General features: G+C 35.0%; 1 protein-coding gene across 2 annotated transcripts in view; it reads right to left on the reverse strand.

Annotated features, from left to right (window-relative positions):
* Positions 1-3,595: 3,595 nt before the first annotated feature.
* Positions 3,596-20,170, reverse strand: part of LOC138708067 (arrestin domain-containing protein 2-like) — a 63,054-nt gene continuing 46,479 nt past the window's right edge. For both annotated transcript variants that reach the window (XM_069838201.1, XM_069838200.1), the window contains 5 exons: positions 18,508-18,603; positions 18,215-18,394; positions 13,444-13,641; positions 7,828-7,942; positions 3,596-7,748 (listed from right to left, as the gene is read on the reverse strand). In XM_069838201.1, coding sequence (XP_069694302.1) covers positions 7,585-7,748; positions 7,828-7,942; positions 13,444-13,641; positions 18,215-18,394; positions 18,508-18,603 — 753 coding nt within the window. In that variant the 3' untranslated portion in view covers positions 3,596-7,584. The remainder of the gene's footprint in view (positions 7,749-7,827; positions 7,943-13,443; positions 13,642-18,214; positions 18,395-18,507; positions 18,604-20,170) is intronic.

The following is a 20,170-nucleotide window of genomic DNA, read 5'->3' on the forward strand; positions in this document are numbered from 1 at the left end:
AACACGGAAATTTTACTTGAAGCAAGTAAAGAGATAGGTTTGGAAGTAAATCCCGAAAAGACAAAGTATGTGATCATGTGTCTTCACCAGAACATAGTACGAAATGTAAATATAAAAGTTGGAAATTTATTCTTTGAAGAGGTGGAACAACAGTAACAAAATAAATGACACTCAGGAGGAAATTAAACGCAGAATAAATGTGGGAAATGCGTGTTATTATTCGGTTGAGATGCTTTGGTCATTTAGTTTGCTGTCAAAAAATCTGAAAGTTGGAATTTATAGAACAGTTTTATTACCAGTCGTTCTGTATGGTTGTGAAACTTGGACTCTCACTTTGAGAGAGAAACAGAGATTAAGGGTGTTTGAGAATAAGGTTCTTAGGAAAATATTTGGGGCTAAAAGAGCTGAAGTTACAGGAGAATGGAGAAAGTTACACAATGCAGAACTGCACGCATTGTATTCTTCACCTGACATAATTAGAAACATTAAATCCAGACGTTTGAAATGGGCAGGGCATGTAGCACGTATGGGCGAATCCAGAAATGCATATAGAGTTAGGTGGGAGGCTGGAGGGAAAAACCTTTGGCGAGGCCGAGACGTAGATGGGAGGGTAATATTAAAATGGATTTGAGGGAGGTGGGTTATGATGGATTAATCTTGCACAGGATAGGGACTGATGGTGGGCTTATGTGAGGGCGGCAATGAACCTGCGGGTTCCTTAAAAGGTATTTGTCAGTAAGTAAGTAACACAGAAAATGACAACTGAAAGAACCCTGTGAAGTTTAACTCTGATAAGTTATTGGAGTATCGAAAACCTATCTCTCAGTAATTATGTGCTCTTTTGAGGAGAGCACTGAAATATTCTTCCTCTGTATTGGCAGGATTACAATATATCATAAGCCAGGGAATAATGCCATAAACATGGACACCAAGCAAAGAGATCACCACTCCTTTGACGATTCTTCATTGCATAGACCACAGAATATTTTAGGATCTTGTTATCGTGCACAGATCCTGGCCATTGAGCATCAGTATTGGTGAATTCCTTTTTAGCACTACTTGTAGCTTGAACATTGCTGCTTGCTCCTGTGAGTGCAGCCAATGACACCAATAGCTCAAAGAAAATAGTGATGTCCTCAAAGTAACCTAGCAACATTGATGTCATTCCATGGGAAATTTTAGCCACAAATTGGTCTTCTCTAAAAATATGGGTAGAATAAGGATGCCTTCCATAATGTTGTGTGACGAAAACAAATTTCGTCCACACCTGTGGAGTAACGGTTAGTGCGTCTGGCCGCGAAACCAGGTGGCCTGGGTTCGATTCCCGGTCTGGGCAAGTTACCTGGTTGAGGTTTTTTCTGGGGTTTTCCCTCAACCCAATATGATCAAATGCTGGGTAACTTTCGGTGCTGGACCCCGGACTCACTTCACTGACATTATCACCTTCATCTCATTCAGATGCTAAATAACCTAAGCTGTTGATAAAGCGTCATAAAATAACCTACTAAAATAAAAATAAATTTCAAAGCCAGGCTCATTTGAAAGTCCATGACAAATTTCCATCATTTGTTTTTCGGTTAAAGCACTTCCTCATGTTCAATTATCTTCTTCCAAGAAATAAGATGCAAGCCACTCATTTTCGTCCGTAAAAATAAAAAAAAAAAACTGTGGTAATCTTCTTCTCGAATCTTGACTCATTCTTTGTACATTTCATATCTTCTTACTATCATAAAAGCTGTCATTGTGGATAAGGTGTTACATGGCAAGAAAATCTCATTCTGAACATTGTAAAAGCTTATTTATTAATTAATAATTATAAAATACTAACTTTTCCTGGAATTTATGTCTTTGCTTGCCTAATTTTTATGAGAGAAAATGTGGATAAATATTGTAGAAGATCAACCATTCATGGTTTTGGCACTGGGTCATGTGATGATTTGAGTTTTAAATATTGTCGTACTTCCAAAGCACTGAAAATTTGGGAAACTATGGGAATAAAATTTTTTAATGCCTTACCTATTATTGCCAAATGTGTTGCTCTTCCCCCATTTTAAAAAAGTTCTCTTAAAATGGTTAACTGATAAGGTTTTTTACACTGTTGACGAGTTCTTTAATGTGAAGATGAATGATTTTGTCTTTAAATTTTTAATTTGTAATGGTTCTTTTTAGCAAAACCTATTGTAATTTTAATTATTAAATGGCCAATTATTATTATTATTATTACTATTATTATTATTATTATTATTATTATTATTATTATTATTATTATTATTATTACAATAAAATTACTTCAAAACATAAGCATGGTCTTTACCATAATTCGACATTTTGTAGTACTGTACTTATTTGCATAGGCAAGTACTGGTAAGTATTTTTATTCACAATTTTAAGTAAGTAATGATTAAACTCAATAAGTACTAATTATTGGTACCAGTATGGTACCACCGACTTTAAAATTACAGTACTTACAAATATAGTACTACATACTGAATTTTTTTATCACTAGAATGCAAGTATTCACTTAAAAACCAGCAGCATTTATGACCTCTTATTTATACAGTATTCATTGCATCCATCATTTTTATCAGCATCTCATTCACTTGAAAAACTTATTGAACCTATGTATCCTCAATTTTTTTACACATTGATATGCATTCTGTTATTTCCTCCTCAGTTCTGTAAATTGTTCTTAATCTATCTTTCAACGTTGGTCTTTTTATTTATCTCAGGTACTAACCATTACTAAAATACATTAATATAATTCCCCGATGTTCACATGTAATGTAAGCCACGTGTCCACTTTTTCAGGCTGTGAATGCTATTTAACATAAATCCACTTGGTTAAGTGTCACAGACGTTCAATACTTGAGCAATATCTCCATTTGATCTGTGTCAAAATTCAGTGTTGGAAATCTTGTGTTCCTGAGGAATGTGTTTCATAATCGCTTCATTCTGGCTTGTATTCAGAACGGATTCATTTATTTTCAGGTTCTATAAAAAAAATCTTTATACCGAAGGATCACTTAACATAGTTTTCTATTAATGAAGGTTTCACTGTCTAACTGAAATTAAAAAAATTACAAGCAACAGAATAACCAAATCACAAAATGAGACAAAAGTAATGTTAGCACAGTCTAGTATATACAGTCACGAAGCTCAATACGTATAAAATATGCATCCATAGATAGTTGCTAACCACTAGGATCGCTACTATCGCCTCATTACAGACAATGCAAAATAGTACCTGCACAGTCTATTGTTCCTAGTACCCTCATAAACTCAAGCTTCGTGACTGTATATACTAGACTGTGATGATAGTCTGTTCTCCTTGTTCTATCAGTTATTTCAGGAACACTAAAAGGAGCTCAGTACAGATTTCAGTATTCCCAAGTTGTAGGTTTTGAAGTATTCATCTGATTGCAGTAAGAGTTCTTTATAAATGACGCACGTTGCTTATCACATTATTTAGTGAAATGGTGGGAGGGATCAGTTGTTTCTTGAGCTTCAGTATAAAACTTCAGTGAAGTGGAAATGGTAAGTTTTATGGAGAAACTGAATGTTAATGTGAAAAACTTCTAAATGACAAATGCATTACTTGAGTAATTGATTGTTTATTTACGACAAAACGATTCATCATATAAAAAAATTGTACATTACATAAAATACTTAGCTAATTTCTACAGTGTTTGTATCAAACATTTTTTTTTTAAATTAAGGGACATTTACTAAAATAAAATCTGCATCTATTTGATAGTTACTTCTGAATTAGTTCGTGTCAAATGAATTTTGTATGTCTCAGTAATTTTTACAACTTATGTTCGAGAATGTGTTCGACTTGATACATATTTGGAAATAAACTTAATGTGTGCAACAAAAATTTCTAAGTACCGAAGTTTACATAGTATTATTTGGGGTTATTTTTCATTTCCTCCCTTACTCTCCTCTCCAAAGAAAGTAACTTCAATTAAATTTTTACAGCCTGTTCAGAACAGATTGCCAAAAAATTGGCAGTAGGGTTCTTGCCAAGGAGACACTGTCTCGAGTTGTTCAAAAAATGTTTAAAGAAGTTCTCTCCTAGACACAGGAGAAATACTCAAAACATTTGCCACAAGAAAGGCACCGTGAAAGCCTGTGCCAAATGACGGCTACCTTGTAAACTCCGCTATTACGTTTCTAATGGTTAAAATGCAGATGGACAGTTTTATAACCTACATTCTTGGTGTCATGTAATGACAGCACCTCATGTTTTGTTTTAAGATTACTTAGTAAGCAGCTAAAGGTCTGTATAGCATATGGAATGTAGATTTGGAAAGTAATAAAATATAAAATTATAAAACAAGTCGTGTGATGAACCCAGTATTCTTTTTTGTAAGAAAAAAATACGAGACGAAATGGTGTGATGGGTCCAAATATAACCAGTAGGAACACACATTGCCATATAGACGGAGAGATGTTGAGCTTCACGTTTCAAGGGTAAAAGGATTGCTTAACCATTCTCGTGGCAAACAATTGCAAGCAGCATTTAAGTAAAAGATACCCCAGATTCGCTGATGAGCAAGGGTTTTATCTGTAACAATTCTTAGAGATTTTCAAACAACTTCTTTAAATAACAATTGGCTATATATATTTATAATTTATTGATTTTAAAACAATAACCAAGCAAGTCATTCATTTCAAACTGTAACATGCTGAATCTTCAATCCAGTAAAATATTAAGTGATACCCAGTAAATGTTGACGTCCTTCATATGATTTTGTCGTTACTGTTTTTAAACAAATTATTGTAACATGTTAAATTTTCGAAACCAGACGTCACGGACTGGTAAGAACAGGTGATATATATTTAATAAGAAAGCAAACATGATAAACTTATTGTCATAGCAAGTACTTATCATTATCGCAGATAAGTTGTATGTTGTGATGTATGCAACATACAGCAACTTTTCTTTCAGTATATTTCAATACCATAAATGAAACTATTGTCAATGTTGATTTAAAACATGTATGTTAAAGTAAAAAATTTATATTTACTGGTCTTTAATAAAACGTACTAATATGGCACCAACTTTGCTGTATGGATTCACTCCAGTTTGGCAACTTTCTTTGCTGATGGAAAAAAATGCTCTGACTAATAAAATTAATCCCACCATTATTGTGTATCAAAACACAGTTCATTTTATTGTGCCGATGTGCAAGCACACAGTCTAGTTCACAAATATTCTTTTTTTTTTATGAAAATAATTTTGTACAAAACTTACATTCATGTAATGAAATTGTTCATTGTGCACAGTGCTTAAACCTACCAACTATATGACTACATCCAATTCCTTATCCTCTTTTGTAGTTGGAATAGTGATGTATCACAATTTTCTATTCATGTTGGAATTCTTACTTTGGAAAATATATACCGGTATAATATTGGACATTTAATATAATGTGTAAACTTAATTTTTTAAAGGTTACAGATCAGAACTTAAATTAAACACGCAATAATTAGAAATGGTGGAAGAGCACATACTGACGCTAATTGTGCAGATGGGAACTGTCCCTTATTCAATATCTTTAAGACGATACTCTCAACCTGTTTTCAATGATTGAGAGATGAATGCTGGGACAGTAAATACTGACACTATGATTGAGATATGAATGGTGGGACAGCAATACGGACATTCAGTGATTGAAATATGAATAGTGGGACAGCAGATACTGACATAAATTGTGCAGCTGGGAACTGTTTCTTATTTAGCATCTGTGGGATGATAATCCCAAATTGTTTTCAATGATTGATTGATTGATGAATGTTGGGATAGCAGATACTGACATACTATGACTGAGAGATGAATGGAGAGGCAGTAGATACTGACACTCGGTGATTGAGAAGTGATACTGTCACTATGATTGAGAGATGAATGGTGGGACAGTAAATACTGACACTATGATTGAGATATGAATGGTGGGACAGCAATACTGATACTCAGTGATTGAAAGATGAATAGTGGGACAGCAGATACTGACATAAATTGTGCAGCTGGGAACTGTTTCTTATTTAGCATCTGTGGGATGATAATCCCAAATTGCTTTCAATGATTGATTGATGAATGGTGGGACAGCAGATACTGACATACTATGACGGAGAGATGATGGAGAGGCAGTAGATACTGACACTTGGTGATTGAGAAGTGATACTGCCACTATGATTGAGAGATGAATGTTGGGACAGTAAATATGACACTCAGTGATTGAGAGATGAGTGGCGGAACAGTAGATAATGACACTAATTGTGCAAACGGGAACTGTCTGTGAGATATACGCCTAACTCGTTTTCAATGATTGATTGATAAATGGTGGAAGAGCGAACATTCATATTTGGCAACTGTGAGTTGATATTCCCAACTTGTTTTCAATGATTGAGAGATGAATGGTGGAACATCAGTTACTGACGCTAACTGTCTCTTATTCGGCACCTTTGAAATGATACTCCCAACTTGTTTTCAATGATTGAGAGATAAATGGTGGGGCAGCAGGTACTGATGCTAGTTGTGTAGACAAAAACTGTTTATTTGGCATCAGTAAGTTGATACTCTGAACTTGTTTTCAATTACTGAGAGATGAATGGTGGGATAGAAGATACTGACGCAAATTGTGCTTAAGAGAACTGTCTCTTATACAGCACCTGTGAGATGATACTCCCAACTTGTTTTCAATGATTGAGAGGTAGTTAATCTCAAAGAATTTCATATATGAGAGTAGCAGATGAGGAATACATGTCTATAATATGATAGCTCTATGATTCAAGCACGTCATATGGTCTCAACTAATTTAATTTACAGAAGGCTACAAGAAATATTCTGATAACAAAATTGTTTTGTTTGGAGAGCCTACCAGGACAGTGGTGCCATTGTATTTTTGCTGACAAAGACGGGTTGTTAAGCAAGTAAGTGTGTTCCAAATTCATGTAAATTTAATTAATGGTCTGTGGTGGATGCAGTTGAAATTAATATAGCCTAAACATGAAGAAATAGTCGTGAAAATAAAAATAAAGGTAACGGATGTTTCTAAGTTCTCAGTAGTGTTATTCATGTAACAAATTTCTATTCAATAAATTATTAGTGTCGTAGTCGCGTCATCTTCTAAGGAAAATTTAACATTGTGAAAGATTTCAGAACTTACAAAATACTGACATAATCATGAAAACCACTTTAACCTGTTAGATTGTGTGTTCTGGGCAGTTAAATATACACTGATTTCCATAATACCTAACATCGAAATAATAACTTCTTCACACCACCACACCAACATAAATATGGTTGTTTGGAGAGGCTCCAATTAAAGTAGCATAACAGTGATCCATTAACAGTTATTATGTATGTTCGTGTCAACCCACAATATAGTGACAACCGATGATTAAGAAGAAGAATTCACATCTCATCAGGAAATGGGAAGTGGATATTCTGTTACAATTCTCTTTGGACCCACTGTCCTAACAGTTGGCTGTCAGACTTCATTGCTTTCTTCGCGATTTTGAAATGCTAAAATGCACTACTGCTAATATCAAAACAAGTCTCTAGACAGCATAGACCGTGTGTTAGACCTGCTGGGCTCCAGGCTTCACAACCGACACGTAGACCGGACGATACAAGACTACGGTTTCCCTCTGTGAGTCATGACTGTTGGTGCCATCATACACTTCACCTAGGAGGAATTCTGGGCCGATGTACAGGCCTCCTTCGACATGTTCACAACTCACTTCTGCAAGCACACCAACAGACGGAATTGACATACATGTACTCAGCCATACTGTTTAGCAGCAGATCATTTGTTTACTTACCATAGTGGATATTGGGTTGCTGATTCGAGTTGGGTATTCTAAATGGAACTGTTGCTATCGTGATTGGAAAGTGCATCTGTAGGTCATCACCAGACTTTTCGAACTCCAGATTGACCTATAAGTTAACAAGAGAAGTGAGAAAAAGAATACAACTGCAAATAGAGTTGGGCTTGACAGTAGCTGAAAGCTGAAAATGCGACTTACAAAATTGAATTAATCTTCACGTACTGCAGTGCACCAAATTAATTGAATTGAATCTTAAGATACTTATTTACCAGTGGCGTATGCTGAACCTGGAGTTTGGGTGTTCTGTTAAAAATATATAGTTGGTCTATCTCACAAATTATTATAGGCGTAAGTGAAGTATCGGATCAACATTAACTGCCATTTTTAATATATAATTTAGTATTATTTATAAATAATAACTATGGAGCGAATGTTGATGACTTAAAAATCTACTTAAAATGATCATTAAAGTGCCTTTAAACTAAAGGAAAAATGACATAAAATTAAAAGAAAATGACATTTAAATATTATTCAAAGTACTCGCACCACAACTTCTTAAAAATTAATCACCTTATTTCAATGACTGCCCTGCAAATGCCGGAGAAAGGAGGCAACTACAAATAACGTTATTCAAAATTGCATTATTTTTTATCAAACAATAAGCATGGCCAGCAAAATAACCTGTTTGAAGTTCCACAACCCGCTAATTATTCTACATTTTCATATTGTGAAATAGAAAAATGTCTAGTATATTGTTCACTTTTTGTTTTATATTGTTGCACTAAATTCGGAAGTGGCGGGGTAGGTCTACCCTTATTCACTATATGTAATTTCTCTCCTAGTGGGCGAGAAGAGAATGGCTTTTGCAAAAGATCTTTTACAGTGTACATTTCCAAGTGCTATTATCATTAAATAAGTAATTTAAATTGTTCACCTGCGCTGATACACAACTGTGAACCCTAGTAAAACCTAAACACAGTAAATTCACTCACACAAACAGTAAACACACACGTCAAACACAATATTTTGTAACGCTATTGACAAGTTGAGCTGCCTGTACACAGGACGACCTGCGAGCTTGAGGGAAGCGAGTATCCCCGCCATGCCACCTTGCGCTCGCAGAGAATTATAGCAGTAACTCTCAGCAGGGGATGTTCTTTTGTACGGACAGGACAACCAGACCAGAACTCATCCCACTTCGTCAGGCAGAGTGTACGTTATAAAACAAAAGCCGTTCTGGGGATGGTGTGCACATTCAATCAGCAGACATTTAAAATATTTAAATGGTAATGAATTAAAATTAGTCTTGAACTATATACATCAACTTCCAATGAGATTACCACGCATTTAAATTGTGATAAATTAAAATTATTGTTGCATTATATAAAACAACTTAAAATAAAAAGTGAGATTACCGAATTTACAGGGTGTCCAGCGCACACCTTGAACATCCGCAATATATGCCCCTGTTATTTACCCTTAAGAGAAAAATTCGCAGTTTTTATCCAAATTTTAAAACTTTTCCCTGATTACTTCACACATAATTAAGGATTTTCACACAAAATAAACCCCTCAAATATTTTTGGGAGGACAGGTGGACAATTTTTTAGACTGAAAACTGAAATTTGTTTTAGTCCTTGGCCCACAGTTTTTATGTTAGAGCAAAATTTCTTTCACTCTCTCACTCCTAAAAGAACACAGAATAAGCTGTGAAAACAGTTTTTCCCTATCTTATTCCATTAAGAAAAAATGCCATTTTATTTTTTTGAAAATTTCAAACATAAAAATAAAAATTTAAGATCTTGGAGTTTTCAATCAACCTTTTTTTGGCACTTAACTACGTTAATCAGCTTCATTTTGGTGCAAGAATGATGAAAATATCTCAATTCTTAGTGCACTTTGTGTTAGCATAAGTGTTGTAAAATGCTGTCAAACTGAACATGGAGAAAAGTCATCTACATCCTGAGGGTATGAAAAATTGTAAACCAAGCACACAGCTTCTGAATGTATGAAAAATAATACATTCATACTCTACCGCAAAATTGGAATTGTTATTACACGAAAAATATATAAAATTTATGGAATGTGACGGATTGATATTTGCAAAACTGCACTTCTGTTTAAAGAAAGGGTGAAAAGTCATTACATCCTGAGGTTATGAAAAATTGTAAACCAAACACACAGCTTCTGAATGTATGAAAAATAATACAGTCCAACTCTACCGCCAAATTGGAATTGTTATTACACGAAAAATGTATAAAATTTATGGAATGTGACAGATTGATACTTGCAAAACTGCACTTCCGGTTTAAAGAAAGGGTGCTTTCGATCAATAAAAACTCAGCTAATTAATTAACCAAACATCATAGAGACAAAACTGATATATTTTGAAAACTACAAAGTTCCTTTTGTTGCCCTCAGTAGCGTAGTTGGTATAGCACTGGCCTTCTATGCTCGAGGTTGCGGGTTCGATCCTGGCCGAGGTCAATGGCATTTAAGTGTGTTTAAATGCGACAGGCTCATGTCAGTAGATTTACTGGAATGTAAAAGAACTCCTGCGGAACAAAATTCTGGCATACTGGCGATGCTGATATATAACCTCTGCAGTTGCGATTGTCATTAAATAAACCATAATTTTAATGTAATTTATTTTTTTTAAGTTCCTTTCAGATGACAAAAATAAAAGCATAAAATTTGTTTAAGGAAAATAAAAAATTTAGGGTAGATGAGTAGTTGAGTACTTTAACAAATGGTATACTCGGAACTAGATATGCCAGTTACATTAGCTGAAAAGCTGATTTAATCTCAAGTATGTATTACTTTGCATTTGTTACTCGAATCTATATTCTTCAATGCATAGTTCTGTGTACACAAACATATTTAATTAGACTGATTGAATGCATCTCGTACAGTCACAAGAAAGGACATAGTTCATATAAGAACAGTCCTTTGCAAATGTTTATAGTTTCTTCTAAATTCATGTGTTCAAAACTTTAATTTTTCTTCAGAGAAGTAATAAATTCAAGTAGCTGTCATTCTATAATTTTTTGTATCGCTTCTAAAACTCTTGAATATTGCTGGCACTGAATATTACAACACACGCCATTTCCTCACTCTATTTGTCTCTAGTCTTCCAGTCTCGAGCCTAATATGGTGGAGCATATCACATTCTTAATGGACATGTTTACATCTAGTTATCTTACAAGGCTACCTCAATAGGTTGTCTGAAATTTTAGTTTTATATTTATGTGAATACAAATTAAATATATTTCGGTTTTTATGAATAAAATTCGATAAGACATTCTTATAAACTTGATGGATATCAAATACTTTAAATTCAGAATACAATTCTGAGAGATAATCAAGAGGCTTATTAAGACATACTGGTATTTTTATTCTTCTTCTCTGTAGCAGTGTTATTGGAAGAGGGAGATACTTAAAGCACAACCCCATCATATAATACCATACTGTAATATAGCTTGTACTAATGCGAGATTAATCATTCGTAAAGTATGGATGGTCAAATAATTCCGTAGGATAATATAATAATGAATAATTTCCTTAATTTACTGCAAAAAAAAAAAATAACATGTTTATCCAAACGTAAATGTTGGTCGATTGTTATTCCGAGATACTACTTAACTTGAGATTCATTTAGAAAAGGACAGTTACAATAATTAGAAAAACAATTGAATGTATGAATTTTTAAATATAAGAGCAAATGAGGAGATTTCATACCAACAGATGTTAACGAAAATGGCACAACTGTAGTTTTTGTACGATTTAAGACAAGTAGGTTGGAATCAAGCCAATTTTTAATCAATGTGATAGGTACCATTATTTGCATTAAGGTAGGTATCATCCCAAGTTCTGTGCGAACACATATTTGTTTGACCCATTGCCATTAAAATTTTATGATATATTTGCAAATACTGATATTTGGAATGATATAAAATACATTTTATTCTCCGTATTAGGCCATATTTAAGATGTAGTGCGTATTTTACTTATTTGAGGAAAACTCGCTTATCTCCACAAATTTCAACATTTTATTTCCATGTTTTATTGTTTCGAAATTCTTGTCACATAGTATTTAAAATTTACTTCACTAGAATGAGAATTTCAAAGATATTGGTTTGGTTTTTCCATTTTAACTATTGCACAGAAAATACCCCATATATTTTAATGTAAATTGTCGCTATTTTAAACTTATTTTATGCTCGACCATGCCGAAATGTAGTAATTATACACCTGGTAGCAGACCTTTAATGCATGTCATTAAAGTACACCTACTCATTAAAGGTCAGGTCTTTCAGCCAATGACGACTCAGGTTACAACTGTTCAGCCAATGACAGGTCAGCTTTCTACCGTTATAAAACCGCAAGTATCGATTATTCTCGGATATGCAATCGAAAGAGAATTAGCGAAAAGTCATGGAGGCTGGAAATCCAATACTGTCGCAGAAGGTTATGTTCTGTTACTATAATAATTAGCGTTAATTGTAAATAATATTCAAATAAATACAATTTGTCATCTCGTTTTTCAATGTCTCATTTTATTTCAATGTTATATCTGTAGGTTCTTATGGCCTAGCAAGGTCAATGTGGACATATGTTCCTCGGAAAAAATCAATACTTTCGCGTCTGCGCACATCTCACAACATACGGGACATTGCTCCAGGTCAGATACAATAAAATTAATAATATCAAGTTAGAAATATGGTCGAGCATAGAAAGTCGCCTATAATGGTAATTAAGAAGCTCATATGAAAATTATGAAACTCGCTTGCGCTCATTTCATAAATATCCATACTCACTTCTTAATTACCTTCATTATAGGCTCGTTGCATAATGTACTATTCTGTGACTTGTCATCTTTATGCAATAAGCTCTTCAGTTTTTTTGTATAATTTGATAGCATGAAAATAATACATGATAAACTGTTAAAATGCGGAATTTATTTGCATTATTTGGGTCATTTCTATAGAATTTTTAGTCCATATTTTGATAATGTCAAGTCCATATGCACATATTTTATTAATTTACTTGCATTTGATTATGCAGCAAAAAACTTCATTTAACTTGTGTACCAAAATTCAAACATACAACAGCTTTTCCCACAGGATCAATATATTTAATAGCACCTCATGCACAAGTCGTTACTGTACAAGTACAAATACTGAACGTGGAGTAGTTTCTTCAGTTTCAGACCAAGGGGTGTGCTGATGGGGTAGCAGCAATCTGCTGTAGCACGAGACATGCCACAGCCACCAGTAGGTAACTTTGACATCTCTGAGCTAGAGGGAAGACTGGCACATTTATGATGATAATTATTATTATTGTTATATTTGTATTAATTCACTTATTGGTCAATAACAAGCCTGCCATAATGTATTTTTAACAACAAAATGGTCGGTTGCAAATGCTCGCCATATTGGAGTTCTTCCATTTGCCTTCTTGCTTCCCAGTATCGTAATTTTAACAAGAAAATAAACTTAATTATTCTGGCATTCGTCTTCATTGCGGACTTACATTCCGTATTATTTTTTATATAATTTGTGAGCAAGAAGAGGTCAGACTTACTTCCTGTTTAGGCTGAAGCTACTTTACCTTGAGCACATAATATATCTGCAGAAGTCTGCAGACACCAACGAGTGAGGGAGGCATAACTGGTACAACCAAGCTCTGTGCTGAGTCCCACTTGGAGCGTGTGTTGGGTCGCACAGCCTCGCCCTTGTACTCGAGCACGAGGTGCTGCACCTCCTTGTTGACTCCCAGAACCCCTCTGTCGATGAAGTACTCCACATACTGTAACAGCCCGGCAGTTCTTGGATGGATATATCAATGTAATATTTTAAGGTTATGAAGGAACCCGAATTTGCTATGGTACATAAACCTTGTAGCATAGATTAGTAGTTTTTATTTTCAAAATTAACACCAGATTACATTTCACACTACAGTTATTTTTCAGCAGTGTTTAATTCATTTAAAATACTATATATGATTCTTCTCAACCAATTCTTTGTCTTTGTAAGGAGGTATGCACTTTCATTTCAGTATTCAGACGCTAAAGGCTAAAAATCTTATTTCATTAACAAGTTGTCAATTAAGTATAAGTATAAGAAGCAAGCAATAATTAATGAGCTTGCATAAGTTTTGATGACATCCATCTTTAAGATTTTCTATTTATCTACATTATCTATTAACCCCTTTAGGCCTGATGTACATTATAATGTACATTGTTACTTTTTTTCTTTTTTGGAATGTCTTCGATACTTTTAAATATTTTGAAAAATTCAATGTGATGGAAATGGAGAATATTATTTTTGAAACATTTATATACCTAAATTGAAAATAAAATTTAAAATTTTGGGGCCCAAGGGGTCAAAATTGTCCCCAAATTTTGATTTTCTGTGAAGACTTGCTTTGGGAATTTTGGATTCCCAGAATGATTATGTGACCATTTTTTTTTTTTTTTTCAATTTTGTTTAATATAAATTCAGGTCTGAAAGGGTTAATATTGTTTCTAGTCTTCTGCGAAATTTCTTTCTAATTTAGCTATTTGAAAGGAATATCTGCCATACGAAAGCATTCACTATAAATTAGAGATTTTCCACACCTGCATTATGTCCTAAACTGTATAATACTTTCTCCACTATGTTTAACAGTTCTAAAGTCCATGTATAGAATGTGAGGCAGAAGTTATGCTATAACCTACACAGTAGAGCCTCGTTTATCTGAACTTTGGTCCACTGAAACGTGGGTTAGTCAAAACATCTTTTTGTCACACACAAGATACATATTGTACTCACTCTTTAATTTCTGAAGGATTGAGGAAACTACAGTATCTGTACTTTATTACAGATTGTTGATTCCTTTACTTGTTCAGTTCAATGTACTGCAACATGGTGGAAGGTTTGGGAAGAAACCAGCAACCCCAGGATTGCCAGTCACTAACGGGACACACTAAGAAAACTCTTTCCCTCCTCTCTCACTCTTAAATAGGGTTGCTCATTAGGTGATTGACATCTGACAATGCCTTAGGCAGAGTGCCCACTGGAATGACAAGCAACAGCAACACGACACGGATTTGATGCTTTGCTTGTTGCTAACGTGTATGTTCTTATATAATCCATAATATGAAATGAACGGAAGCCCACTCACCTCATCAGACAACAACTCGACACTATCTGTGTTGTGTTGTGTCGCTCACAGTGCTGTATGCTCCACTTTCTGTTGTATCAGTTGTGAGTTGGTAATACAAGGGTTAAGATGAGAGACGATCCTAATTTCAATATAGCCTTTATTGAACTTATTAAAGATTTGCCATGTCTTTTGATACTACATCTATTTTTCGGATTGAAAACATAATAAACCTATTGCAAAATCATTTTATCTTATTTACACAGAATAATTTACCGCTCAATATTATAATAGGGCGAAATATAAAGATATTCTAATAACCTTTGCTCACTTTCCGCTGTCTGGAGCTCGGATTTCACACACTATCTCACTCCCATGTGTCGCAATCAGCTCTAGAATATTACTGCTTTCCGTTGACTAGCTAAAGGAATATATAAAGGATTCTGTGTAAGCACAAAATGACAAAATGTTAGGAGTGTCCATAAATAGGACCTGTCCGGTAATTGGCCCCTCTACCCTATAAACATATTGTAAACACATGTTTACTTTGATGTAGACGAGAAACGAACAATTATTATTTATCTGATGTATAAACATATAGGCCTATTTACTTGATAGTTATCAGAAGGCGTTCTTCAGCATTGACTGAAATTCTGAAGTTAGTGTTCGTTTTATAAAATGCAGATCCAACTTTCTGTACCAACAGATTAAATGTTTCTCTACTCTTTCTATAGAATATTTTAAATCTTTCTGGGTATATATTTAATTCTTTGAACAGATTAAAAGCACCGCGTTGTTCTAAATTAGCATGCCAAAAAGGATGCACCCAGAATCGTCTCCTATATTTTCTGTCCCTGTAATTTGATATTAGCTAAATTAACTAGATTGAGAACGTCCTCATCCTCCGACGACATGTTGTATGAATCAATCAGTCCAGTGAGTACCAGGTCACTTTGCTGTCATGTATCTATCATAGTTCGTGTTGGATCAGTGTTTTTGTCGTATCACTATCATGTTAGTGGGCTCTCTGCCTTAGAGGCGCTATTATTCACCCATGAAATGCCTATAAGTTACTGGTACTTGCTTCAATTGTGTAGAACTAGTAGCCTTTCAGCGAACATAATTCAGTAAAGTAACAATGTGAATTCTTGACCTGCAGTTCGAAGTATTACTTACAGAATATTCCAGTAGTATGCAAGTGTATTTTGCTCGAACATTACAGTATATGGTATGTTTTTTTTATTGAAATGTCGAATAAACGGAAACTTGTAGAGATTACAGTGGAAGAAAGACTTGAGGCTGCGAGCAGAATAAAAAGTGGTGAAATTCTCCAATACAGACTGTTTTACAGCCTGTGAGGAGGCATCACCAGCAGATGTTTTACTAATAAAGAAGCAGAGGGACATAGCAGCGAAGAAGTGTCGCGAAAATAAAACCCAGATCAAAATACTGTATCTGAGTACAGTGGAACCTCGTTTTTGGGTTTCCCGCATTTTGCGTTCTTAATTTGCGGTCCCGGCAGAAGTCCCCTATACGCATTTTTACCCCGATTTAGTGTTTTACCCGCATTTAAGAAACAAATTTTTTGTCCCAACAAAGCAAATTAGCTTCGATTGTGTGTTTTTTCAGCCCTAAATGCTTATTTCCTTGTCCAAGGTCGTTTCAGTAACAGTTCCTATCCCTCTCCTTATCTACCATGCGTACCCAGGTGAGATACCTGATGCAACACAGTGCCAGAAACCACGTGTTAATCATGTGCTGCGGTGCATGAGAATCAGTTCACAACAAAGCATCGCATTAAGACTGAAAATGGACAATTTTAGGGCTTCTAATGGATGGTTTCATCACTTTAAGTAGCATGACATTACATACAAAAATGTGTGTGATGAAGGTGCAACTGTTCCAGATGAGTCGGTGGATCATCAGAAAGACGATGTGCCACGTCTCATTGAAGGCTATGATGCCAAAGATATCTCTAATACCGATGAAATGGGGGTCTTCTACTCCCTGATGAGAGCCTCCACATAAAAGGAGAGACCTGCCATGGTGGGAAGAAAAGTAAGGAGAGGCTCACTGTTCTTCTCTGTACAAATGCAGATGATTCTGAGAAGTTGAAATCCTTGGTAGTTTGCAAATATGAAAAAGCAAGGTGTTTTAAAAATGTCCTCACACTGCCATGCAGTTACAAGAACAACAGGACTGCCTGGATGATAATGAACATTTTTAGCAGCTATCTGAGACAGCCTGGACGTGCAAAAAGGGGGCTGCTAACAGGAAGATAATTCTTTTAGTGGGTAAGTGTCTGCCACATCCCCCTAATACGTCATTCCTGAAGAATGTGAAGGTTGCTTTCTTCCCATCTAACTGTATAGCTGTCTCCAACCCCTGAATTTTGGTGTAATTCATGCCCTCAATGGGAAGTATAGACGTTCACTGGTGCAGAAACAGATTGCTGCCGTGGACAGACAAACTGGAGATTCTGTTTTCAAAATCTCCATCCTCACTGCCATGCATATGATCTGCAATGCATGAGAGGAAGTGTCAGCAGCCACCATCACCAATTGCTTCAGAAAAGCAGGCTTTATGAAGGCTGTCAGTGGTGACAACATGGAGAATGAAGAAGACTGCATCAATGAACGCTAGCAGGACTGGAAGCTGTATGAAGATATATGTGTAGCTTCAGTATTGATGAATCCAGGTGAAAAGGAAGTTACTCTTCCTCCATCAAAGATGTCCAGCAAAACAGACATCCATTCTTGATTTCTTCAAGAAGTAGCAGATAAACTTGATGTAACCAACCAAAGTACTTAATGTTGTGAAGCTCTTTAAAGCATTTTTGTTCTTTTAGTTGAGATTAGACCACAAAAATTAGTTTTTAAATATGTTGATGTGTTTCTTTTTCAATTTTGGCAAAACCCCTATTTTGGGTTTTTCTCGATTCTGGGTGTAATTTATCTAGTTCCCCGAAAAACCCAGAATCGAGGTTTCACTGTACTTTATGTAGATCTTGTGCTGTTAGGCGTAATTAATAAATTTTTAGAGTACCTGGATAACAATAAAGAGAACTTTAATTATCATTTTTTCCTTTCACAGATAAGCAGGATATCTGGAATGTGTGGTTCATCCGAAAAATTGCTTATCTAAAATAACCTCTGCCCCCCCCCATTGTTTTTGGATAAACGGACGGGGTTCTACTGTACTTATACTCGCTGTATTTGCTTCCTAGCACTCTACTCACCTGAATTAACTTGACTTTCAGTCTCACTTCTTCTTCACCCTGGTTATCTATGCTAGCTCGCAACTTTATGGACTCGCCACAGACATATGCTGATCGCTCCAGCTGCGTTCGAAGAACGACAGGACCCTTCTCGCAACAGAGGCAACACGTAGTTCGTTTGTCCTGTCCCACCATCGGTTTCTAAAAAGTGGTATTTTGTTTGGGATAGAAAAAGAAAGGATTTTTTTCTTTATATTACAAACTTTTAATATCAAACATCCAATTTCATAATGACAGCTAAAATGACTGCTTACCAAGTAGTGCTCGTCCATGCAGTCGATGTGTGGGCCTATCACAGTGAAATATTTCATGCCTTGAGGGGGAGAGGCATACGGAATGTCCACTGTCACCTGTCAGAATAACTTATGTCATTATCAATAATTCTTGTGTACTGTATGTATGTTAAGAATTTTGATACGAGGTTTTCATTCTTAGCCGACAATTTATAATGGTACTGGTACACATCAAAGTTAGATTAGAAAGGAAATTTCTTCTTTTATTCTTCTACGTCATATTTTAGACAACGAAAATCAAATTTCCTTCCAAACTCATTTGGAAACTAAATATATGTTACGAAAACTTAAGCGACATATGTGACAAACAGAAAAGAGCAAATTTGTTTATTTAAAATATTTCTCTGTATACAAGTGGTAGGAATGATCTAATGGTAGGAATGATCATGATTTTAAAATCAAATGTAGGAAACAGAAAACGGATGTAGGTAAATTCTCATTTTTAAATAGAACTATAAATGATTGGAATGACCTACCTGCAGCGGTCTTTGAGGGCTGTCCTTCCTTAAGGAGATTCAAGAATAACTTAAAAAGTTGTGTATAAAGTGCAAATTAAAATTAAGGCGACATTTAACATTTAATTTTTTAAGGTGACATGTATTTATTTAGCCTGACGAGTTACTTCCTTGGTTTGAATTGTAAATTATTTAAAAATAGGATGTAAGAGAGCCTTAGACTAGAAATGTTTAGTTTAAATGTAGTTCTGTTTTTAAGTATGCATAAGGGTGTAATTATTTGACTTATTTGAACTGTTGTATCAGTGAAGCGAGATGAGTCAGTGAAGTTATGGTTTTACAGTGCAGTGAATAGTTCCGATCAGCAGTGGCGTAGCATGAAATTTTGAGCAGGGGAAGCTAACTCAAGTTGTCTTTCATGCAATATGAGAAAACGTATTACAAAAATACAGTCTTAAAATAAATAGTAGTCAGTGTCAAGTCAGCAGTCGAAGATTGGTTGGAACATCGTAAGTAACACCAATAAGACATGACCTCAAATGATACATAGTAAAATATGATTTCACGGTTTACACATATCTCTTAACAAATAGACATATATACGTATAACATTAGCTCACTCCCTGTCATACTTACAGACATCACAATATTAGTATAATTACGTAAGTATGCGTCTGTCTTTTGGTTGTGTTCTTCATTGACAGCAAGGGAGTCGGTCATTTGTTTTTTAAATCACACTTTTGTTCGTAAGTCAGTCTTGATAATACAATTGTCCTAAAAAATTCAAGTAAATTAGTGTCAGGAACTGTTATTTCGCTCATTATTTATTATATCAGCCACAATGCACACTAACACTTCAACTGAACACAACTGACGAAAAGGGATAACTCGGAAACTACTTATTTTAAATGTTAAAGCTAGCTTCTTGTGAGCCTTGCGACTAGGGTAGTTTAGTTAGAAAGGGATGGAAAATCTGCGGGGTGGATTACACAGAAGAAACCGGTCTGCTTGGAAGCTGGTGTGTGCAGGCTTCTTGTTTACTGCTGCATCACAAATCATCCTGAGCTGCCGCATCACAATATTTAACGCGTAAATATAAATTCTATTAAAATTAAAAAATAATTTTCTGCATAAACTGCAGGTTTATTATGAAATTATTATTAACTGGG

Source organism: Periplaneta americana, chromosome 10 (genome assembly GCF_040183065.1).
Source record: "Periplaneta americana isolate PAMFEO1 chromosome 10, P.americana_PAMFEO1_priV1, whole genome shotgun sequence".
In the NCBI taxonomy this organism is placed as follows: domain Eukaryota; kingdom Metazoa; phylum Arthropoda; class Insecta; order Blattodea; family Blattidae; genus Periplaneta; species Periplaneta americana.